The sequence below is a fragment of the Anabrus simplex genome, chromosome 11 (assembly GCF_040414725.1).
Source record: "Anabrus simplex isolate iqAnaSimp1 chromosome 11, ASM4041472v1, whole genome shotgun sequence".
Classification (NCBI taxonomy): domain Eukaryota; kingdom Metazoa; phylum Arthropoda; class Insecta; order Orthoptera; family Tettigoniidae; genus Anabrus; species Anabrus simplex.
This window is the reverse complement of record NC_090275.1, coordinates 12,006,773-12,032,021: the sequence shown is the minus strand read 5'-3', so window position 1 is coordinate 12,032,021 and position 25,249 is coordinate 12,006,773. Positions and strand designations below refer to the sequence as shown.

Here is a 25,249-nt window from a genome sequence, read left to right as displayed (position 1 = left end):
TCATTTCCTACAAAAAGGAGTTTTCTCTACATTCTGGAAAGGAAAAAAAAAAAGAATCATGATTTCTTAGTTACAACCTACATTATAGATGACACACCGCCTGGTAAACAATCGATCTTTATGGCCAAACTTGTTTTTAACATGCCTGATCTAAAAGGGGTGAGGTCTATACAACATGGACAAGTGTATTTAATGGGGTCATGATACAAAGACATTATTATTTTGATGCACAAGGACGATGAACAAAGAAAGTTAATTACCAATTTACTTTTAACATATTCAATTCTAAAATTAAACTATTGGTATTATTTCTTTTCAGGAAAGACTAAACAGTATGAAAAGACATGTTTCAGATGAACCCAAGTGATGGCAAAGAGTATGACCACGCAATGATGATCTGAATTATGATAGTAACAACAAATATTCTCCTTCCGTTCCTTCAAGCTGCAGCCTAATCAAGGAGTGTGACACTATTCTGTCTGTATGTACAATACCAAGATTCCACCACGGTCTACTTAATGGGCTGGAAGTAACTTTTTAATATAATGTAATTCTTGTAATACTTAGGAATGTAAAATATCTGCAAGATTATGATGATACAGACATATCTTACCAGTGTAAGTTAGAGAAAGCAACTAACTACTCCTACAGCTTACTTTAACGGTCTTTAACAACTGATAGAGATCCTCTACTTCATCTTCTGGAGTGGGTGTGTACACCTGCTCTTGGAGCACAGCCACTCCACTGGTAGGCTGGCGGAACAGCGGTAGTCCCATGGCTTCTGCGTACAGCTGTATCCCTTGGTGGCCAACAGTCTGGTACATGTAGCTGTCCAGTTCATCTGTAACAAATACAATATCATGGGAAGATTTATTTAGTGTATGATGAAACATATATTTATATAACTATGTATGGCTTATATACCGTTTACACACACACACACACACACACACACACATATATATATATATATATATATATATATATATATAAAGAGTTTTGTCTGTACATTGCTTAGAATTTAAAAAGAATGGTATTTCTGTATTGGTTGTGTCTACAGTAACAAGGAAATGCACTTTTCATTTTCTCTCATTCCTGTCTATCCGTCTATATGTACGCACATCACAAGAAAACAGCTTAAGAGAATTTAATGAAAATCGGTTTGTAGTCACTACAATCTAGGTCATAAATAATTTTATTCACGCTGAGAGAAATTTTTGTTATTCGTGGTCCTATCGATAAATAATACATAACTAAAGTTATATAGTATTCAATTTCTGAACATTTATGTCTTATACATTTTTACCGTACCGGTTATAATTACAGAGATATTCATGAATTTGGATTTTTGTTGCGAAGTCCATACAAGTGCTGGGTCATGAGAAAATGGGTAAACAGAATTTATTGAAAATTGGTATGTCAAGTAGGGGTATAAGGAACTACAGTCTATGCTATAAATAGGCCACGTCCACACATGCTAGACAGGCATCCATGGTTCCTCCACATGGGTGATACAGTGGTTCAGGTGAAGTGGGGCTGGTGACTGAGATGAAGGCTCACTGCAGAGTGCTGGAACCAACACATCACTTTGCTCTACGTAGCCTGGACGAGTGATCCCAACCTGGGGGAAAGTCATGGCTGTGAACTCAATCATGATAATGCCAAGTGGAGCCACGTGAGTAGGCCTACTGAACGGGGAACACACCTGGCTAGGTTCCGGCCAGGGGCAGACCGTTGGATGGACGACTGAGGGGCGTGGTCTCTGCTACGGAGAGCCTGAGTTGCGGGAGGACAATGTCTGGCAGTGTGCCTTACCACGGATGGTGAGAACGACGCTCAGGACCCTATAACGGGTAAAAACCCTTTGATTGATTGAAATATGGATGCTTATAAAGAACCAATTTCAAAAACTTCAATACAAGGGAATCCATGGAAGCTCCAGTAGAGCAGATCCGGGAGCAAGCCAAAGGTGAAAAAATGGAGACAGAAGTCCCAAATGGACAAGCTGTCGCTGACTCAAAACAAGAAATGGCAACAGAAGCTCCAGTACAGCAGACTGCTACCACAAGCAAACCAGGAACGTCTGTAGAGACAGAACTGAAGATTTCTGCATCGGATATCATATCAACAGACCACCTCGCAGCAGTCCATATTACAAAGAAAGGACGCCAAGGAAGCCAAAATAGCAGCTGGAACTTGGACGGAGAAGAAGCCAAGGAACAGGGATCAGCGAGAGGCTATCCCTCCAACACCCAAAAGGTCAAGGTCAGGGAATAGTACGCCATCAAGTTCGGCTACAAAACTGCCCGCCAAGAAACAGAAAGAAGAGATGGTCATGTTCTTTTCAGAAAGACTAACTTCAATCAAGGTAGCAATAATACCTAAAACCTTTCCAGACGGGAAACTGAAGGAACTTTCATCTGCTATGATAGCACAAATGAAACCACTGTAGGACGGATGCCTTCCAGGCTTTCTCGAGTCTCCAAGGCTGGAAAGTAAGGCAATGGTACTGATCTGTGCAAATCCAGAAACTGAAAGCAGGCTGGAACAGATAGTGGCCAATTGCAACCCTTGGAAAGGGAAGAATTTGGAGGTGGCAGAAGCCAGAAGGTGCTGAATACTACAAAGGTCATCACCAAGTTTTCTCCTCCATTTGACAAGATGAAGGAAGGTTGATGATGTGCTTGTCAGGATACATCAGCATGACACCAAACTTCCGACGAAAGAGAGGAGAGCGCTGAATGCAACAACTACTGATGACATAGGAAGGACAATTGTTTTGGCCCTTAATGAAAGAGATTTTGAAGAGCTCAAGAAGAGAGGCCTTAAGGCCAAGCTTGGACTTGGGCAGATCAAATTTCAAGTAATTAAGGGAAAAACACAATCTAGCATGGGCAAGGATGGTACTTAACGTTCTACAGGCCAACCTACAACATAAAAAATCAGCTGTGGCCGATTTCGTAAGGATGTTCAAGTCTGAGGCTATCGATGTGGCTCTTATACAAGAGCCATGGGTAGTTAAGGGCAGAGCAGCAGGACTGGCGGAATATGGAGGTAAGCTAATGTACGATACTATATCGAATATGCCTAGAACATGTTTACTTGTGAGCAGAAAACTAAAATGCCTTCTGTTGCAGGAACATTGTTCAAAGGACTTAGTTGCGGACTAGGTAAAACTTGGAAATTGGGAAGGTCCCAGAGAAATAATCACAGGCTCTGTATACCTCCCATATGACTCAACTAATCTTCCCCCATCAGAAGAAGTTGAGAACCTAATTTGCAACACAAAGATGAAAGGCAAACACCTAGTCCTTGGAGCAGATGCAAATTCACACCACATGGCATGGGGCAGCACAAACTGCAATGCAAGAGGCGAGTCTTTACTAGAGTTTATTATTGGAACTGAGTTGACGATACTAAACCTAGGAAACAAGCCTACATTTATAAATAAAAATTGTAGGGAGGTAATAGACATTACACCTTGCACTACGCATATTGCAAACTTCATTAAAGACTGGAAGGTGCTGAAGGAACCATCATTGACAGACCACCAGCACATCCAATTTGCAATAGATGCAAGACTATGTGGGATTGAGATGTACAGAGACCCAAAAAGAACTAACTGGGATAGTTACAGAGAAGTTTTACGGAAGGCTGTTCAAAAAATTCCAACTAACGTGAGAGGATAGAAAGAATTGGATGAGGCAGTGGAACTAAGAGGCCATTATATAACTCATTCCATGACAACTGTCCTCTCAAAGAAATGAAAAACACCACAAAAGTAAGGTGGTGGAACAACAAATTAGCCAAAATGAAAACAGAGGTTAGGATGTTATATAGAATATCATCTAGAAATGGTATGTGGGTCTATATCATAGGAAACCCACTCAGTATAACCTAGAGATATGGAAAGCAAAAAGAAAATCTTGGAGACTGTTCTGTGAGAAAGTGGAATCACACACTGAAACAGCAAGGCTCCAGAAGGTTTTGAAAGTAACCCATATAAATCAGGTGGGGACATTGGAGAAACCAGATGGATCGTTTACTCAGGCGGGGAAGGACACGTTGGAGATGATGTGTCACTTTCCTGAGGCAGAAGAGATGACAGAAGAAGAAACGGTTGGAACAGAGACCGGAGCTTGAAGAGCAGACTGGAACTGTGCCATCAGAATAATAAAACACAACCATGTAAAATGGGCAATCGGCAAGTTTCACCCTATAAATGCTCCGGGGCAAAATGAGATACTTCCGATACTCCTACAGGAAGGACGGGAGATATTCGTCAATGCCCTGACGGACCTCTTCAGAGCTAGTCTAGCTTTAGGCTATGTGCCGAAATCATGGTCTGAAGCTACAGCAGTATTCATACCTAAGCCTGGAAGGGCAAACTATGCACAAGCCAAAGCATACAGCCTCCTTTATGCTGAAAGCAATGGAGAAAATTCTCGATAAATATAACAGAACAACGGTACAAATGAACTGAACTGAACTCCCAACGAACGGGAAGAAGAAATTGCTCATTTGTGTGATTTAGGCTGATGATGACATTTGAAAATATCGAAACTGGTACTACTATTGAATAAATGTTGTAAATGACATTTTATACAACCTGTAATTTGTACTGAAGAGGATGAATCTTACTAAAACTTATCCGTGATCTCAGTTCAATACGGAAACACAATGAAGTTTATATCTTTGAAAAACTTATCTCTGGGAAGATCTCGTTGAAAAAGGAGATCCCGAAAAGTTTCATCAAACTCGACGAACATTCGGAGACAGAAGAAGAGGTAAATATAACCAAACTGCGTTCTAAGCCAATGACCATGATGTAGGCATTAAATGACAAAATTTCAGATGTCAATTCCAGCCTAACAGGACAGATTGCAGATCAAAATTCTCAATCTAACTCAGTTTAACCAGACAAATATCACAAGTGTACACGCAGGTTTACCAAGTTGAAAAGGGCCTAGAATCGAATATTTCAACCGTAGATGACAAAATTTCATCGCAAATTAGCGACGTCACCAATAGATTAACGCAGCAGATATCAGACATCAGATCAAAACTGGGACAGGTTGAACAAATTGATAGTAGGGTAAGCCAGCTGGAAGGGGATATCTTGAACCTCAAGGAGGAGGTGGAAATCCAGCTTTCTGGCATAAAGCAGCAGGTGGAAAGCCATATCTCTGCCGTTAAGGGAAATTTCGGGAGCTGTATATCTGTTGTTGAAGGAAGGTTAGAAGGGAGATGTGCAGAATATAAGGGAGAGCATCCTTCATGCAGTAGAAGGTAGATAAACTCAAACAGGACGTATCACCACACCTCTAACCTCCTCAAACCTAACCGGCAATACAGCACACCTAGACCCGAAGGTGATTACAGACAGCCTTCCGGAATTCCACGGGCGACAGGAAGAGAACCAGACTAACTTCATCGAGGGATCGGTCAGTCTGTTAGGAAGGACTAATCTACCAGAGGACATTTTTGTGCAACTCATCACACCGAGATTAAAGGGGCAAGCCGCTACTTGGTGGAATAACTTGAAGGGTCTAAATTTAAACTGGATGGACTTCAAGAGGGAATTCCTCGCTAGGTTTAATTCTGAAGGGGTGAAGAGCTCGGCGAAAAGGAAGCTACTGACTGAGGCACAACCTACTGCCATGAGAGCTAGCGCCTTTGTCCTACAGAAGTACCAACTCTTCAAGCATCTGCACCTGGAAGGAAGCAAAAACGAGATCTTACCAGAGATCACAGAGCTGCTCAACGATAAGATTCGACCCCTAGTAAAAGTATCACAGTCGAGTTCCTTTGATGATCTATGCAGAATCATCGCCCAGCTGGTCAAACAGGAGAGCTATTGGTCACATTGTGAGTAGAATAGGCCAAGCCCGCCCAGCTATCATCTTAAGGATTGGCAACGAGAATTTTTCAGCCATACTTGACAGCCAAGCAAGCCATTCATTTGTCAACAGGACTGTTGCCAGATTACTACCGCCTCTGAAGTCACAACACCTCGGAGGGGTAGTGGGAGCAGCGGATGGGGTAACCTATTTCATCCAAGGGCAGACTAACCTAACCGCTAAATCTATGGGCATGCCTATTGTAATTGATGTTGCAGTGATCCAGAATCTGATAACCTGACATCATACTAGGTCATGACTTTCTGGTGGAATACAAGGCGATCCTAGACTATGCAGCTTATGAAGTCTTTTTGGGAAAAGACAGACGTCTGAGAGTCGCCTGGCACGATGGAAATCTCCTGTCTCACAAGGATACGGAAGTCGACATAGACCTGGGAGATATCCAGTTAACACATCTTCGACCGAGTCAATAGGAAGCTGAGATACACCTTAAAGGACTTTCCGGAAGTCATCACCAATAAAATAGGATGGACTACCACGGTAACACACACCAGTGAATGCAGCGCCTCCTCACCCATCAAGCAACGTCCATATCCAATCAACACAGATAAGCGCAACTTCGTCAACCACAATATTAACGAGATGGAAGGGCAAGGTCTCATCGAACCCTCTACATCCTGTTGGGCTTCACTTATCGTCCTGCCAAAAAAGAAAAATGGGGAGTATCGACTATATATGGACTTCCGCAGGTTGAACGAGAAGAACGTTAGTGATGCCTACCCCATGCCTGACCTGAAAGACATCAGTAAGTGGGTCTAAGGTTTTCAGCACGCTGGATATCAACTTCGGATACTGGAAAGTGGAGGTCAAGGAAAGTTCTAGACCACTGACCACCTTCACGACACCACGAGGATCGTACCAGTCTGCAGTAATGCCTTTTGGATTGAAGAATGCTCCTGCTACTTTCATGCAACTGATGGATAAGTTATTACCAGGATATGTTGAAAAATTTTGCCAAGTATATCTCAACGACATTTTAATCCACAGCAAGAATTTTCAAGAACACCTTGTACATCTGAGGAAAGTACTGGAACAACTGAAGATTCATGGACTGACTTGCCAACTGGAGAAGTGCCACTTCGCCCAGTCCCACGTAGAATATCTTGGCCATGTCCCAACATCTGAAGGCCTAGAAAGGCAACCGAGAAGAATCAAGCTATCGAAGAAGCTGAACACCCGCAGACCAAGCGACAAGTATGTCAGTTCCTTGGCTTGTGTGGATGGTATAGAAGCTTTGTGCCACACTTTGAAGAGAAGGCAATATCACTCACCGACCTACTCCATAACAACCACCCGTTCCGATGGATCAACAAGGAACAGGCAGCATTCCAAGACATTAAGGCTGCGATATGGAACGCTCCTGGTCTAGCCCATCTGACCCTCAACGGAAGACGTGCCTGCAGACAGACACCAGCGGCTCCGGCTTAGGAGCAGTGTTATTCCAGGAGAGGAGTGACGGTGGAAGGGACATCATCGAGTACGCCAGCAGAAAGCTATCTCCCACCGAACAACGCTACTGAACTGCTGAGAAGGAAGCCTCAGCCGTGGTGTGGGCCGTGGGCAAATTCAGAAACTACTTGGAGGGAGGGAAGTTCCAGCTCTACAACAATAATGCCGCTCTCAAATGGTTGAACTCGGTCTCTGGCTCAAAATCTAAATTGATGCGATGGGCTCTGTTAATCGCAGAATTTGATTTCTATGTGCGTCACGTCCCAGGACCGATGAACATAGGAGCCAACAGCTTATCTAGGCACCCGGCGATGGAACCCGATACTAGGAGCACCATTGTCGAGAGGGAGTTCCCACGAAAACACCAAAGTGAGCCTAAGCAACCTGTCCTTATGACCATCAGGAAGGAACTGGATCTGGGAGTAATCAAACAGTGGCAAGAACAAGACAAGCCCTGTAGGACCATGATGCAGTGGATTAGGAGACAGAACACCAATAGTCGACTCGTCCCGAGAGAATTCAAGATGTGCTACAAGAACTTCCAGGTTGACGGAAGACTCTTGATGTACAGATCTCACCTCTGCGACGCACCTGCAGTAGTGTTGATCCCCAGACAGCACACGACGGATATCCTCGAGAAGTTCCACGACAGCACTGAAGCCAGACATCCAGGAGGGGAAGAGACCTATCAGTCTATCCGACGAAGATTCTTCTGGGTGAACATGTGGAACGACATCCTGGACTATGTGAAGGGGTGCTGCATCTGTGCCTGCACCAAGGCGAGCAACAGGAAGGCAGATTCCAGTCAACGAGGAAGATGGCCGCAACGCCTTTGGGAGGTCATAGCCCTGGAGTTGATGGGTCCTTACCCTGATACACCACAGGGTAAAACAGGACTCCTAGTAATCACCAACTTCTTCACAAGATGGGTTGAGGCCTTTCCGATACCAGAAGCCATGACGGGACGCATCAACAGCCTTCTACAAGATGAGGTATTCAGCCGCTACAGTTATCCATGGTGCATTCTGTCGGACAACGGGAGTCAGTTCACGTCGAGGAAGTGGCAGCAAATGATAACAGAATGGGGTGTGGAGCACTGGACCACCCCTATATACAACCTAAAGGCCAATCCAACGGAACGACGGAACCAGGAGCTGAAAAGGATGCTACGGGTCCACCTGATAGTCAATGAACATCGATTGTGGGACTGTCAGATACCCCAGTCACTCTTTGCCCTGCAACAACGCATCAACCATGTCACCGGCTATTCCCCAGCTATACGGCACTGGGGATTGGGAGATTCGTCCACCACCCACTCCTGGTCAAGATGATGCAGCTGTTCCCCTGGCAGAGTGGCAGCAGCAGCAGCAGCAGCAGCAGCAGAACATCAAGGAGAAGTGATCCCTTATCCAGACCAATACTCAAGATGTCGAAGAGACCCAGATCTTCCTACCAGGTCAACACATACTGTGACGTAACCACCCAGTCAGTAATAAGATTTGAGGGTTACACGCAGGTCTCCCACCTAAGTGGGTTGGTCCCATCAAGGTGGATAAACAGCTGGGCCATGGGGTCTACTTACTAAAGACCAACCCTCCTGTCAAGGTCCACGCATCAGAGTTGCAGGGAGTCATCCAACCGCTGTGCATACAGAGTAAGCCTGGAAGAGAGCCTACTAATGACACAGCACTATCTGGTCATCGTGAGAACGCATCAACTATCATCGAGGAAGAGGCTGGCAGCGAGACAACCTCGATCCCTGACACGCCACAAGCTGATCAAGAGGAGGAGAGCACATCCAGCGACATTGAGGAAGAAAAAGGTACAATCTACGTACAAGGCAAAGTCGACAAGTGTGACAAAATATGGAAACTGTTTCAGTGTAAACCTCATTAATTGCTGGGAAGTGGACCTGTTTTGTCTGAATCCTGCTTGTTCTTCTGATAGGAGAGATTTTGTTCTCAGGTACCAATTGAGTCTATTTGTAATCATCCTTTCTAGATTTTTTGCCAGAATGGAAGTAAGTGCTGTAGGTCAGTATGAGGGGACTTGGTTTTAGAATTGGAAAGCAATTTTTAACAATATTTAATCTCTTTTGTGTCATTTTTTCAAGTTCTGCTGCTACAACTAGGCATTTTTCAGGGCATAAGTGCATGAATACTTCCAGTGCAGTTTACCAAATTGCACAACTGTATAGGCCCTAGAAATGCAGCATATAGAACAAAAACTCAACGTCACTTCCTAACATACGTAGCAGTGAGTTTCTCTCATTGGTTGGTGGGTGGACAGGTATCCTAAATACTTCATATGATCTACCCATTCCAGTTTCGTATTTCATGCGTGACTTCAATCCTGGCACATTTCTTCACAACTGCATCTCTCATCAACTGTATAGGCCCTAGAGATGCAGTCTCTGGTAAGACCCCAACTAGAGTATGGTTCCAGTGCATGGGACCCTCACCGGGATTACTTGATTCAAGAACTGGAAAAAAATCTAAAGACAAGCAGCGAGATTTGTTCTGAGAAGACTTGGGAGAAAGGAGACGAACTGCTCGACTAAGTGGTATGTAATTAACAATTATAATAGAAAATTATTTATTGTCCACCTATTCAATACTATCCACCTTTAGGTGGTTACAGGGACATGTTTCGCTCTTTTAATGAGCATCCTCAGCCTTAACTTATTCTTAAAATGATGACCTTAAACAATAGGGAACATATTAAAAAATCAATTGTCAGTATTAAAATTACATCATAGTCTCTAAAACTAATTTAGATTACATCTAACTAAACACTTCTTAAAAACGTGATGACTTGAGTGATTAAAATTATCATATTGTCAATCCAAAGCCTAGTGTCTGAAACTAATAATAGATCTTCATCTTATAGACAGTATGATCTAGTGTTCTAGGATGGCAGCACAGGGATGTAAAATATTACTTGGCGAGATGAGATGTATAAATGTTACCTGAAAATGCTTGCAGAGGAGAGGTGTATTCATGTCCAGCCCACAGAAGATACTTTTATAACTAAACATACAACCCTCCGCTGAACACCCACTACCACTAAATGCATTTTATGAAGCTCCCACAATTCGAGTCGATAATGGATCCTAAGAACACAGTTATAACCTCAAATGCATCCTGGGCACTGTCAACAATGTGGGCCAATGGCTGACAGGAAATAGAACCCCTGCTCAACCCTTTTGAGAGGCTTTTAGCAAAACACTCCTGGTTGTCTGTCGCTAGCCAAGATGTGTTCAAACCAATGAAGGAAACAACAAACACACATTTCCTTCAGCAGTCAGTAGCACCTAAAGATGCTCCCCTATTGGCACTCTGGTGAACTACCAACAAAGAAGCATCACGCTGCATCGTGCCTCCATCTCTACTCTCCCATGCCTGCAATCTATAACTATACCAGCTAGAATTTTTAAGAGGAAATGTGACTCTAAATATAAGCATATAGAGACTAATATACTTTGAGAAATGTTCTAGAAGCCTATAAAGTAAATAAAATAATTTAGCACCAATCACATTAACTGCCGAATACAATTTACGAATTTCATGTTTTTGTTCAGTATTGATTTATTAGAATTCATAAAAATTTTGTGAACTGCTGAATACTCAAACCTTTACACAAACTTCTTCTTCTCAGCTGCATAACTCACCAGCATTTGCCTCTATTAACGATCTTCTGTTTTCCAGTGTGTGAGGTTGTGTCTTGGATCTGGTTTATCCATCTCTTGGGAGCTCTTCCACACAGCCTGATCCAGTTTATTTAATTACAACTAGATTTTCAAGGCTATTTTCTCCCCTTGTAACATGTCCAAAGAACCACAAGGTTATCTATCTAATAAAAGTTACAAGTCAATTCGGGACACCAAGCTCTTTGATTATGGAGGAGTTAGACCTTTTCTCCATCGAAGGTATTCTGCCGACACCACATTTCAAATGCATCAATGAGGTTTTTGTCCTTGGCCTTCACTGTCTATGATTCACAGCCATAGAAGCAGGCACAAACTGGACATTCTTTGAGTTTTACCGATTGTTTGGTCAGACTAGATCGTTTCAGGGCTTCTCCATAGCAATTGTACCAAAAGCAATTCTTCTTCAGATCTCTTTTTCCCCAAATGCTAGGACTGTTCAGCAAGGAGCCATTAACAACATCTAGGCCTACACACAGAACAGTGGACTCGAATGAAACAAATTACTAGGCTTTACAATACAGACAGACAGCTTCTACCATTGCTATCGTGATGCTGTCATCTAAACAGGAAAAGGCTAGAGCTCCATGATGTTCTTTCATTGCTAGGGACGAACTTAGTTCATAGGAACTGTGTTCACAGGTTTTGAAGTGAACATATATATTTCTGCCATTCGTTTCATTGCAGCATACAGTATGTGCCTTGCTTCACGAGGCATAAGTTTTATTTTATTTACAATTGGCTTTAAGTCGCATTGACACAGATAGGTCTTATGACGACAATGGGACAGGAAAGGGCTAGGAGTGGGAAGAAAGCGGTCGTGGACTTAACCCATATGCACCCAGCTGTCATGTCCACTGACATTGATAGGAATCCGCCAACTTTCTAGTATACAACGTTGGAGTCAAAATGCCTTCAGCAGAACTGTTCCTAAAAGCCACGAACGAGTCTGAAACAGCCTTACATGCAACGAATATGGTATTGTTATTATTATTTACATTTTATGGCCTTCATTGGACCATTCTAGCCAACTGTTAGCCCAGTACTTCTTCATTCTCTCGGACCTTATCTTTCTTTCTTCGTCGGAAATCACCCTTTCCATCATCTGTTTGTTGATTCTGTTTTACAGCCTGGGTTTGTCAGTTTCCCGACTTTGTTTTTTTTCTTAGGTCTTCCACTGTAATTTGTAGTTCATCCATATCTTCCTTGATTTCTGTAATCCACTTAATGTTGCACTTACTATTTCGTAACTTTTCTATTATTCTCCTGATGATCCTGTTCTCTGGTGTCCTAATTAGATGTCCAAAAAATTAAATGTGTTTCTTCCTGATTGTGTTCATTAATGGTTCTAACGGGCACCAGGAAATGTTCTCCTCAGTGCCTACTTGCTGCCGCAAAATGTAGCATCAGCAGTTTAGTTGGCAGCACGGTGTCACATCTGTCACGCTCACTCGCCGACAGGCCAAGGTCAACAGGGTAGCAGTACAGGGAGGGCCATATGTGTGAGCTGTCAAAATCGCCAGTGTGTATTGCAGTAAGCCAGCGTTCAGATAGATTATTGGAACAGTGCAACAGGATACAGGTGGTAATGTTTACTTCTGAAGAGAGAGGGTTTTTTTTTTTTGGCAGAACACTTTTTTCGTGAAGGCGATCGGTTTACAGAAAATGTCAAACTAAAATTCCAAGTGCAGTTTCCTAATTCAAAGTGTCTAAACCGGGATACCACTTGGGATTTGATAAGTAAATTTCGTGTGACCGGCTCAGTTCATGATCTACCGGGAACAGCCAGGCCTACACTTTAACAGACGAAAAACTCGATGAAATTTCCGGTATAATAATAATAATGTTATTTGCTTTACGTCCCACTAACTACTTTTTAAGGTCTTCGGAGACGCCGAGGTGCCGGAATTTAGTCCCGCAGGAGTTCTTTTACGTGCCAGTAAATCTACCGACACGGGGCTGTCGTATTTGAGCACCTTCAAATACCACCGGACTGAGCCAGGACCGAACCTGCCAAGTTGGGGTTAGAAGGCCAGCGCCTTAACCGTCTGAGCCACTCAGCCCGGCAAAAATTTCCGGTATAAGGCTGTGAAAGTCTTCGACAATATGTGTAGACGTGTATGTCTTCGAACACAAGTACACTTCCAGCATCTGTTATGGATTGCTGTGGTGAGTACAAAGTTTGTTTTGTTTCGATACAAGCGGCAGCAGCCGCGCTGCCAACTTAACTGCTCATGCTACATTTCCTGGCGCCCTGTATTTCCTTGTAGACTGTTTCATTACAAGCTACACTCCAGTGTCAGTTATTTTGGCATGATTTGTTGATGCAAGTTCTAATGATTCTTCTCTCTACCTTACGGATTTTGTCCATTTGCGCAGTGTTAGTTGTTTTGAAGAAGGTTTCACTTGCGTATGTTATTTCTGGTTGAGTGACTGTTTTGTAGTGTTTTAATTTTGTTGCTATTGACAGGCCTTTTTTGTTGTAAGTATTCTTGGTATTGTAACAATAATAAGGAAAGAAGAAAAAGAAGAAGAAGCCATATTTCATCGAGATAGCCAGCAACAACTGTTCTTTTTCCTTTCTTTCTACACTCATTTTCCTAATGAAGAAATAGGAAGAAAAGGAAAGCAAGGAGCCATATTTTATCACGTAAGCCCTCAGCAACTGTTCTTTTTTTTTCTCCTTTCACTGATTTCCTTATGCAGAAGGAGAAGAAGAAGAAAATAAGAGAAAGAAGAAAATAGAAGTCATATTTCATCGAGTAAGCCCTGAGCAGCTGCTCCAGTTCTTTCTATCTCCACTGTTTTTCCTAATGCAGAAGAAGAAGAAAACAAGAGAAAGTAGAAGAGGATGAGAAAAGAAGAAAATTAGGAAAGAAGAAAAAGAATGAGCCATATTAGATCGAGTAAGTCCTCAGCAACTGTCCCATTTCCTTTCTCCACTGTTTTTGTAAAGCAGATGAAGAAAGAAAGAAAGAAGAAGAAGAAAAGATAAATAGGAACCATATTTGATCGAGTAGGCTCTAAGCCCTCAGCCATTCTTCATTTTCTTCCTTTCTTCATTCCTTTTCCAATACTCTAATGGGGTTATGAGTGCATTTTGGTTAATTAAGATACAGCCTCAGCATTTGCCTGGTATGTAAATGGGAAACCACGGAAAACCATCTTCATGGCTGCCAACAGTGGGGCTCAAATCCACTATCTCCCGAATGCAAGCTCACAGCGGTGCGCCCCTAACCGCATGGCCAACTCGCTCGGTACTCGGCACAAAAAGTTGAACTTTGCTTAGGTGAAAGTATGTGTATATTAATTTACCATCAATGGTTTATTTTCAGCATAAGGGAGTTACACTTACTTTAGATGCATGCGTGTGTGTGTGTGTGTGTGTGTGTGTGCGTGCATATTAATTTAATTAATTTATCACCAATGGTTTAAAGAGCTTATATTATGTCATATTTGGTAACAACACCTGTGTTGAATTCTGAGAATGATGCGATACTGTTTAAATTTCAGCCAAAAGCAGTTGCTATTGATGTCAGTGGTATAAAAAAGTTGCACATTTTTAAAAATTAAAAAAACTTACAAAACTTCCCTTAGTTGAAGGCTGTCGCATGGATAAAGCATAGCGAGACAATGAAATATATCATTTCAGCTTACAATGGTCATTTTGCTGATTAGATTTTTTTTTTTCAGTCTGCTTTACATTGCATCAACATAGATAGGTCTTATTACAAGTAATAAATTTCATCTTGATCTGTGGTGGAGTGTGGAGAGCTCGAGGAGACCCAGTGTGAGTCAACAATGAGGGGTGTCAGGTGGTGAGAAAACTTGAGGTCTCATTAAACAAGGCAGCTAAATCACTTTCACTATCGAGCTTCAAAATTTGTTCTCCTTTCCAGATTTGGATGCAACCACATCACAGAGAATTGCTTTCAATCTTGAACACAATTAGTCCATTTTATCTGACAAGAAAATTCCCCCTTTCGAACAAGAACAGTAGGTACTTCTATCACAGTTGGGTTTGGTTTTAGTGAGGATTTTTCCAGTTCCTCTCGGATCGTGCGTCTAATTATTTCCTGAATATTAGAATTATTCTTCATCACGTGCTCTAAAATAATGTCCATTTTCTGAGTTAGTTGTAGGATTCGTTATCGTAAAAGGGTTTACGACATGTTTTGCACTCTTCCACGTCCTTGAGCTGTTTCTTATCTGACATAGTGTTATTCACTTTTGTTATTTGCAGACGATATGGCTTGTTATATGCTATAGGCCCTAAGTTTCCCTTACGTGTGGGCCGAATGTATAAACAGCTAGCACTAAACACTGTCATTTACAAATTACAAGAATTATGGTGCAATTACAAGTATTATGAATATAGTAAAATCTTCACTCAACACTACAGTCATCCTTTACGCAGATGACATGGTACTAGGGTCATCAAACAAAGTCAGCTTACCTTATTGGAGTTAGAAATGTGGGTTAACGAAAATCAGCTCATGATCAATCTTCAGAAGACGGTCCAAATGACCTTTAGAAAAGGAGGGACAAAAGCAAAGCAAAGTCATCTCGGTACAGGCCATGAAGGCCCCTGGAGAGGTGGAAAGTAAAGGCTTCCAGTATTTGTAACCTCGGCACTTGATGGGGTAGAGTGGTTAGCTCTGCGCCCGGCCGCCTTTGCCCCCAGGGATTAACCTGGTACTCATTTTTGGTGTAGGCTGAGTGAACCTCAGGGCCATGTGCACCTCCGGAAGTGGAAATCTTGTTTCTTAAATTTTACGATTTCCTGACGGGGATTCGCACCCACATCCTTCCGGGCGAACCGAGCACGCCTTTACCGCCTCGGCCAGGCAGCCCCCGAAAAGGAGGGACACCTTCTACAAACGACACTCTTACTCTCTGTAACAACGATCTAACAAGAGTCAGCAAATTTAAGTACTTAGGAATAACTCTTCAAACTACAGCACTGTCCTTTAGTTACCACACAGAAGAAAGAACTGCGGCAGCGATAAGGGCCATCTACAAGATAAAATATCTCGCAGCACTATCTTTAACCACGGAAATAATGTTATTCTACACAGTAATATTACCTGTCTTGTCTTACAGATTGGAATTAATTTGGGACCATCTCAAACTCAGAGATCTCGAAAGGATAGAGAAAGTAAAAGCACGCTTTCTTAAATGTACTTTACGAGTTGAAAAATCGGCTCCATCACTTCTAGTATATGAACTGGCCATAGGAACTTTTTACATTCAGGACCTCAGAATGGGACTCCATCTGCCATCATGTTGATAAGTGAATACTGTAAATCCTAATGTCCATTTGGGTGCCCCTTTCTAATAATAAAGTACAAGAGTTAGTAATTGAACCTTGTACAGCTAATAAAGATAAAGTTAGCAGTTCTGGAACATCTAAGCTAAACTGCTTCCAAAAATGTACAATGAATTGAGGAATAGTCCCTCGAGCACCTGCTACTAATCCAATCACTTTAATGTCCCTCAGTCAAATAGTAAATATATTTCTGGGGAAGGGTTTGTGAGTCCCTGAACTTGGTAATGAACACATTACTCTCCTACAAGAAATTGAGATAAGAGTTAAATATTTCACCTTTTCAAACAGTGTGATTTGTGCTAGGTTGTGTTTCATTAAGTTCTGCAAACACTTCATTTTGACAAGGTACACTAAAATCACTAGCGTGTGCGTGTGCTATGCTTGTGTATCTTCAAGCCAAGTTGTCCTTAAAAGCAATAAAAGGCAACAAACTTCCAGGAACAGCCTCACAGACACTAAAAATCCATACATTAATGGGTAGGACTACAACTTACTATCTAAAGTATTTTTTAGGTTAAACAGCGTCCAAATGGTAAGTAGACACTTGGATCAATAATACCTTCAATTTAAGTCTCAATAAAATGAAAACTGTAACTCAGACTGATAAGCCAAGTTTTAAAACTGAACACAAGTAGGCTAATAAGAACAGTGCTGTTAACAGAACATGGCAATGTGACATACCTTTATTTTCTGGACGCAGATTAGCCAATGCTACAATATCATGCCCTGCAGCAACACACTGCACCATGTTATAACAGCTATCCTTCCCACCACTGATGAGTGCAACTGCTCTCATCCTTAGTTTCAATAGGCTGGTACTGCAATCTGGGATACAACTCCTGGTTCAAATTGTTTCGTTGGCCTACAAGATGTCGACTGTCATCATCTACAAAGAATCAATTGCAACAAGACATTAATACAGAACAAGTAAGAAGCCCACTGCCAAATAACGTCTGTAATATGTTACTGAAAACGAAGTCTCAAACTGAAAACAACAAAAGAGGCAACACAAAGCATGATCACCAACATTCTGAATAAAGAGCGAAATGCTTCCACTAAGTAACAGCAGAAAAACTGTAAAAGGATTTCGAAAGTAACACAAATGATAGAATCAACTTACGTAAAATTCACACAGCACAAGTGCACCCTCCGACGACCAATTGATGACTGACGCCAACGCCATCTATAAGTAAAAAAATAGAACGTCAAGAAAGCGCCTTTTATTTGAAACTATTTCCCTTCAGGACTTAAAGACAAAGAAAATTACCTTTAAATCAAACTTCAGACATTCTTAGATTAGCAAAAATATAAAACCATATCTTATATTAATAATATAACGCACCTAGATCGTATAGGCTACGTATAAGATGAAATACATCATATCGTGTAAACCCTACACATACTCTTTGGTAAACCCCAAACACTATGCAACCGTGACGTCATGAACGCTACGCTGGAAAGCGTTTAGAAAACCTTTTTTGTTGTTGATGTATGTGAGGTTTGTTAGACGTTTGTGAGGTTTTGTTTTGAGATGCTTTGTGCAATGTATTTTGACAAATTAATCAATATTTATACATAAAATAGGGATATGCTGTTTTAATAAGTTTCCCGCTCGTTCTTTACTTTTGACTCAAATGTCTTGAAATGAACGATTCATAGGTTTGCCAATATAGTTATTCTGGCTTACGTTAATTTATTGAATGAAAAGCTTAAATTATACGTGAAATTATTTAAAGTACAGCAAAAAATTCTGAATCTAACAGACAGAAGACCATTTAATTTTCTTCCTAACCTAGTTATTCTGAAATTGCTCCTGTACGTCTGTTGAGTACAACTCTCGGTTTATTCTAAATTTACGTTCAACGAATTACAACTCCCAAAATCCCTTTCGTTAGGTATATTTAATTCTCTATGTTCACTTGGAGTTTCGACACATGAAACGAATCGTTTCGTATGGCATTATTTTATGTGTTATAGTTTTAGTGGTTAGAATATCGTCTTCGCCGTTCCGGGATATCAATTCAGAAACGTTATATAGTAAGAATGGTTTTGGCTGAGAGAAATGCGGAAAGTGCTAGAAATGGCCGTAGATCCAGAGGACCCAGTCCAAACGGACATGCATCGGATTCAAGTAGCGAAGAGGAGGGTGGTAAGTATTATATTTTAAATGTGGAAGCTTCAGTTACCTTTCTGAAGGTCCCTGTTTGATTTAGTACCTGTCATAGTTTGTCTCAGAGTGAAGGTAAGGGCTCCATCTTCGTTTTCAAACTTCGCACGCTCAAGTACACTACAGTGTTCCTCTGGTGGAACTTAACCTCACTTCATGTAGTGTTCAAATAATGATTGTTTATGCGAAATGTATTAATATTACGGGTTATTTTTATTCAGTAGGTGAGAAAAGTTGTTCGATTTAGGATTTTAAAATTGTTTATGGGCTTTTACACTTTGGTAATGTTTCTTTGAATTTGAGTGTAAAATACATGCTAAGGTACAGTTCTTTGTTATGGCTAAATTAATAATTTCGTTTATATGTAAAGAGCCCTGCCTAGTATATGGAATTCACTTTGTTCCAGATGAAAAGATAAGAGTTGGGCGGGACTACCAGGCGATTGTTCCTGAATGTATACCAGTGCATGGTCAGTGTAATGATTTGTATTCTTATATTTTATGTATCTTTAATGTGCTTTATATATTTATTAAAAGATGTAAACCATTTTTAATTTAAGTAAAGTTTGCCACCTAAAAGAGGATTAGGCCTAGAGTAGAGAAAGCTCTTAATTTGTAAGTTTCGTTATATTTTAATTTTGACGTTTTATCACCTTAATGTCCTTAAATATGAGTCATGGACTATTTCCTGAAATATTGTCGTAACATGCAGTTGTTGCTTTCTGAGATAAGATTATGATATCTTGTTTTGAAAGATTTCTTTTGTTCTCCTAGGAATGGTTTACATTTTCTACATAGCAAAAATATATCATTTGCAACTCTGTGATATTAGGTGTATTAACTAGCTAATAAGTGGAAGAAAATAGCTGAACTATTGTTGTACTGGGGAAAACAAAAAGTTAATTGTAATCCTGTTGGCTTGTGAACTCTGTAGTGTAGGTAGATGGCATATTAAGCTAGATGAGATGGAAATAAATAGTAATGATTCTATTGTGGGGTACCTATATATTGGAAATTATTTATTTTTGTTTCGGAAACAACTTGTACGCGGTCAAATATTAGGTGAAGTGAGAACCGTCAATACGGAATGATTCTAATATCTTGTAATAAGCCAAAGGTATGTTATAAGAATTGTGACCAGTATTTTCCAACATCAAGCGCATTCTGCTTTGCTTGAAACGATTAATCTTCAGTTCAAGAAAATGGACTCTTCACTGCATGATGTTGTCAGTATCTATGTATCCCCATCGCAAGTTTGACTTTGGACCTGCCCACTGTTCTCAGTCTATTCAAGGATTTCTGTACAGTCCAGTTTTCTTTGTGACTAGGTGGTAAACATTCCACTACTGTCATCTGTGGCCTAGTTGTACTTCCTCTTAAAACAATAATCACCATCTCCTGCTCTTTGAGGGTGATGATAATATAGGATCATATATGAGTGGTGTTTGATTTACTTCTGCTCATTCCTGCAATGGAGTACTGTTCTTGTCGTCAGATCCATAACCCTGGCGGTACTGTGTTAGGTGAAATTGCCAATAACTATGTTGGTTCTGGAAGTTGGAAGGTTTCTTGACTGTAAATGCAGCACTGGGTGGTTTATATTAATGTGATTGTGTAGTTATTGAGCTCGACATAAGGTTTTCAGTATAGTTTTCTTCTGTGAAGGTTGTGGATAGAACCTGAACATCACGTTGGAAAAATATGGCTTACCCCTATTTATGGTGGGGTCTCTCTACAGCTCAGAACATTCCATTTATGTTTGGTTGACACACTTCACTCTGGTACACACAGAATGTGACATTTGTGTTCCCTGCAGTAGGTCTTGTAGCAATTCATACATGCCTTCAGTATCAATAGTACCGAGCTCGATAGCTGCAGTCGCGTAAGTGCGGCCATTATCCAGTATTCGGGAGATAGTAGGTTCGAACCTCACTGTCGGCAGCCCTGAAAATGGTTTTCCATGGTTTCCCATTTTCACACCAGGCAAATGCTGGGGCTGTACATTAATTAAGGCCACGGCCGCTTCCTTCCCACTCCTAGCCCTTTCCCGTCCCATCGTCGCCGTAAGACCTATCTGTGCCGGTGTGACGTAAAACAACTAGCAAAAAAAAAATATCAATAGTCAACTGCAGCCCTGCAAAGGGCTTGGATGATGTTTCCGGTGTGAAAAGTTCAGCTGCAGAAGGATTGCCTAATTGCTTACGAAAATTGTAATCTTTGGGGAGGTACCTTTCATGATCCCTATTTCATAAATAGTAAACGCATATAATAATGAAATGAGGTGGAAATGGCGTATGGCTTTTAGTGCCGGGAGATCCCAGGACGGGTTCGGCTCGCCAGGTGCAGGTCTTTTGATTTGGCGCTCGTAGGTGACCTGCGCTTCGTGATGAGGATGAAATGATGATGAAGACGACATGTACACCCAGCCCCCTTGCCAGGGAAATTAATCAATGATGGTAAAAATTCCCGACGCTGCCGGGAATCGAACCCAGGACCCCTGTGGCCAAAGGCCAGCACGCTAACCATTTAGCCATGGAGCCGGACAGCATATAAAAATTAGGTAAAGTGATACCTTAAATTGCAAAGGAGAGAGATCGATCCTTTATGCTTTCCAGTGACCCACCAGCCTGCTCCTAGCAGTATTCTTACTTATCTAGAATTAAAGTGACTCTATATAGGTAAATAATATAAATTTCATTATTTATTGGTATTGACAGCTATTATTTTGAAAATTTTCTAATTCTATATTTCCTTCTGTTCGGTACAATATATTTTGTGCCGGGCTGAGTGGCTCAGACGGTTGAAGTGCTGGCCTTCTGACCCAAACTTGGGAGGTTCGATCCACGCTTAGTCTGTTGGTATTTGAGGTTGCTCAAATGTGTCAGTTTTGTGTCGGTAGATTTACTGACACGTAAAACAACTTCTGCGGAACAAAATTCTGGCACCTCGGTGCATCCGAAAACCGTAAGAGGAGTTGGTGGAACGTTGAGCAAATAACATTATCAGTATGTTTTGTTTACATTCTAGTAATACAGGGTCTTTATTTATGCTTGGCAAGGACTTTCTCGCTCGACCTTGGCCGCCGATGACACGCCGCTAGCGGCCACTGGTGCGCGCGGTTTTTGGCACTTCCTGCATTTACTGAGAGCTGAGCTCCGAGATAGTAGGGTGTTCAATGAAGCTACTGCGTACTGTATGTTGTATTGTATAGTGTTTTATTGTAATTGTGTATAGTGCTGTAATGTATGTAAAATATTTGTTACGTGAACGTGTATATCTGCTCAATACTTACATTAAGTGCAGAAAATCGTGCGCTAGGACGAGACAAAAGTTTCGTGCGAAATTTTCAGGGAGACCCATTCCTATCAATCGGACAATAAAACAACTGGCCAAGAGATTCAAACGTACAGGTTCAGTAAACAACTAAAATAGACGTAAAGGTCGTTATTATCTCCTTACTGAAACGTGTTTGATACGAGGATCATAAGTAAAAATCTGTGGCCCCCTCATAGCCCAGATTTAACAGCATGTGATTTTTATTTGTGGGGAATGTTAAAAAATTTAGTTTATGGGAACAACCCTTACTCACTAGATAGGAACTTAGACAATATAAGAGCTGTAATTGCATCCATCAGTGCTGAAGAACTTGGAGTAACCGAAAACTTCGTTAGGAGATGTCGATTATGTTTCACAGCGCATGGGGAACATTTTCAGCATAAACTGTAGACATTGTGAATAAAATGCATGATAATGATTTTGAGCACCATATTCTGTCATACATATGCATGCACGGTAGCTGGCAACTGAACCGTCGCTGGCGGCGAAGATCGAGCGAGAAAGTCCTTACCAAGCATAAATAAAGACCCTGTATATGTTTTGGACCATATTCGGGCCATCTTCAGTAAAATAATGTTAAATTAAAACTTTAAAAAGTCTCAAATAATGACAGCTGTCAATTTCACTACAAGGTCACAGTTTGCATGTTCCTCTGAGACCCATGATGTTTTAATGCAATATTGTTAATAATACATCCATGAACAAGTGTTAAAGGAGTTTTTGAGGATAAATTCCATCTTTACAATACTTAAAATTATTTTATTCCTTTTCAGAACATCATCAATGGCACATGTTTCATCTCTTTGTAGGAGACATCTTCAGCCACAGAACAAAAATATATTAGAGTTACACAGGAATTTCTAAAAAACTCCACTGTTTCTTAATAACATGTCTGAACTTCTTGACTTATACATTAATAACTGAAGTCGAATGCCACAGTTCTAATATTGTTCTAATATTAAGTTTGGAGGTAGGTGTAAATTAGGTGAAACCTGGCGAATTGCCAGGTTGGTTTAATTAATGGCTTTGTGTGTTATATGTAGAAGTTTCATCGCCTGTCTCTCTTTGGCCCGGCTGAACTGTGTGCGGTCTTGTGTTGGGCTATAACTTTTCCGTAAAACACATGGAACATCAAGAATAAAAACTCGTCGGCTAAGTCTTGGACTATCATCCAGTGTTTTTAACTGAGCATTTACAGGGTCCATAAAGAACCACCAATATGATCCAAAAGGCAATGCAACCAAATTTATTCCTTGTAGTTTCATTGTAACTTTGATATTCTGTGAGGATCTAACATTGTCTTTTTAATTTAAAATATGCTTTTTGATGTTATTGTAAGCAGGTTTATTGAAGTGTATATCTTTAACTGTGGCGTTCAACTTGAGTTCTTAGTACCGTATATAACTCAAGAAGTTCAAACATGTTATTAAGAAACAGTGGAGGTTTTTTAGAAAATCATGTGTGTCCTTATTACATTTTTGTTCTGTGGCTGAAGATGTCTCCTACAGAGAGATGAAACATGTCCCTTTGATGATGTTCTGAAAAGAAATAAAATAATTTTAAGTATTGTAAAGATGGAATTTATCCTCAAAAACTTATTTAACATTTGTTCATGGTTTGCATTATATTATAAACAATATTGCATTAAAACACCATGGTCTCCAAGAGAAACATTAAAATAAATATAAGTAGGGCTAAAGGAAACATACAATTGTTCTGAAGTTCTGCTGAAGTGTGACCTTGTAGTGAAATCGACAGCTGTCATTAAAGATGTTTTAATTTAATGTTATTTTACTGAAGATGGCCAGATATGGTCTGAAACATGCAACATGCATTACTAGAATTTAACAAAACATATTGTATTGAACAGGAAGAAATATAGAATTTCAAAATGATTATGCAAATGTGTCAAATGTGGCCATTTTCTGTGTTGTTATTTGTCAGCTGTGACAAAGGCACATTTGCCTCTGTGATGAAGCTTGTCATGTCTGTCCTCAGGGCTATTACATTTGGTCAAAAGAAGAGAATTGCCCAGTTTAAAATTGCAGACCATTGATTTTCTCACTCACTGCACTTAATCTAAGCAGACCAATGACCTAAGCAGATCTATGCTGTTGTCCAGGGGATACTAGAAAGGCCTGTAGGCCACTTCGTGGCTGTTACCTGCCCTCTACTTGTCGTGCAAGGAAAATGGTCTCGTCAGTGTCTCTTGGGCACGTACGCTCCATTTGCTTGCTGTCCCAATGTAATTCCACTCTCAAAGACTACACTGTGAATGTTTCTGCTTTGTAGGTTAATGCACCAAAGCTGGCTGACCTGTTTACTGAATTCTGACTTCCAAGCCACGCCATTTTGGATTTTCGTCTATCTCTTGTGTACCTGCATTGGAATCCTTAAGAAATATATACTGTAGTTGTTATGAACTACATTTTCCTATATTGGTTATACCAGTAAGGTGGCAGTATTTGTACTTATCGTCTAAAATCTCTGTGGGAATTTGGCAGCAAGTAATGGAACTTGGGACTAAAGTTCAGTAGCTTGCTGGTAGCTGTTATACAAGGAAAAACACCCCAGCTTCCATATTTTCAAGTAAAGGCTATAATATGTAAGGGTACTCTTCTGCTTCGGAATAAAGCTATGTATAAGGCTTAGACAATAATGAATTTATACTAAAGATGATTCTGATGATATTTATACAGGGTGGATCTAAATTCCTATCACGCACTTCGAGGGCATGTAGATAAAATTTTCTGTAGGAACCTATGTCCAGAAATGTACCATTTCCCACAGCAATGCAAAGCAGCACCATGTATTTAAATGTCTTGCATTTGCCACGTCATTGATGGAACAGTCTGTACATTGCCGTTGCAGTTCTTTTGCATCCAACTTTACAAGAATGGCTTGGAAAGACAACCATCCACTTCAATACAAACCTTGTACCTACAGATAATGTTCCCGCCTGGTGGCCATCAAGACTTGAATGCTTAGGCGGTTTAAGTCCTGTTGGTGGAGGGATAAAAAATTTACCATCAGAATGTTGGCTGACAGGAGAGGTGGTGGTATTTCTAATCTCTAGATTACATGCCAAAAATCTGGATTAAATTCCGAATCTGTCAGATGAGACCTTAAACATTGAGTATACCTCTTGGTGTTATTTGGCAGGAGTAGGCTGTGTGTCAACACCGGTTTCACCTTCTCCCTACCTCGCCATCCCACATCCACACACGCAGGTTACCCATGGACGTCAAATAGAAATATCTACACTAGGCAATCTGAACATGTCCATAGACGCTCCCGGCGCTAAAAGCCATCTGATAAATAAAACTTGCGATACACTCGCTT

The 25,249-nt window shown here is 40.8% G+C and overlaps 2 protein-coding genes across 5 annotated transcripts in view; one reads left to right on the top strand and one right to left on the bottom strand.

Moving 5' to 3' along the window:
* The window catches only part of LOC136883510 (uncharacterized), an 80,482-nt gene extending 62,710 nt beyond the window's left edge, over positions 1 to 17,772 (bottom strand). Inside the window, exons 1-4 of the mRNA XM_067155865.2 lie at positions 17,748 to 17,772; positions 17,526 to 17,588; positions 17,087 to 17,291; positions 657 to 841 (exon numbers count right to left, since the gene is read on the bottom strand). Coding sequence (XP_067011966.1) covers positions 657 to 841; positions 17,087 to 17,201 — 300 coding nt within the window. The 5' untranslated portion in view covers positions 17,202 to 17,291; positions 17,526 to 17,588; positions 17,748 to 17,772. The remainder of the gene's footprint in view (positions 1 to 656; positions 842 to 17,086; positions 17,292 to 17,525; positions 17,589 to 17,747) is intronic.
* A 514-nt stretch (positions 17,773 to 18,286) lies between these two features.
* Positions 18,287 to 25,249, top strand: part of LOC136883537 (REST corepressor) — a 230,794-nt gene continuing 223,831 nt past the window's right edge. For 2 of the 4 annotated variants that reach the window (XM_067155908.2, XM_067155905.2), the window contains exons 1-2: positions 18,287 to 18,554; positions 18,979 to 19,041. In XM_067155908.2, the coding sequence (XP_067012009.2) occupies positions 18,449 to 18,554; positions 18,979 to 19,041 (169 nt within the window). In that variant the 5' untranslated portion in view covers positions 18,287 to 18,448. The remainder of the gene's footprint in view (positions 18,555 to 18,978; positions 19,042 to 25,249) is intronic. The other 2 variants (XM_067155906.2, XM_067155907.2) reach the window with 2 other exon arrangements.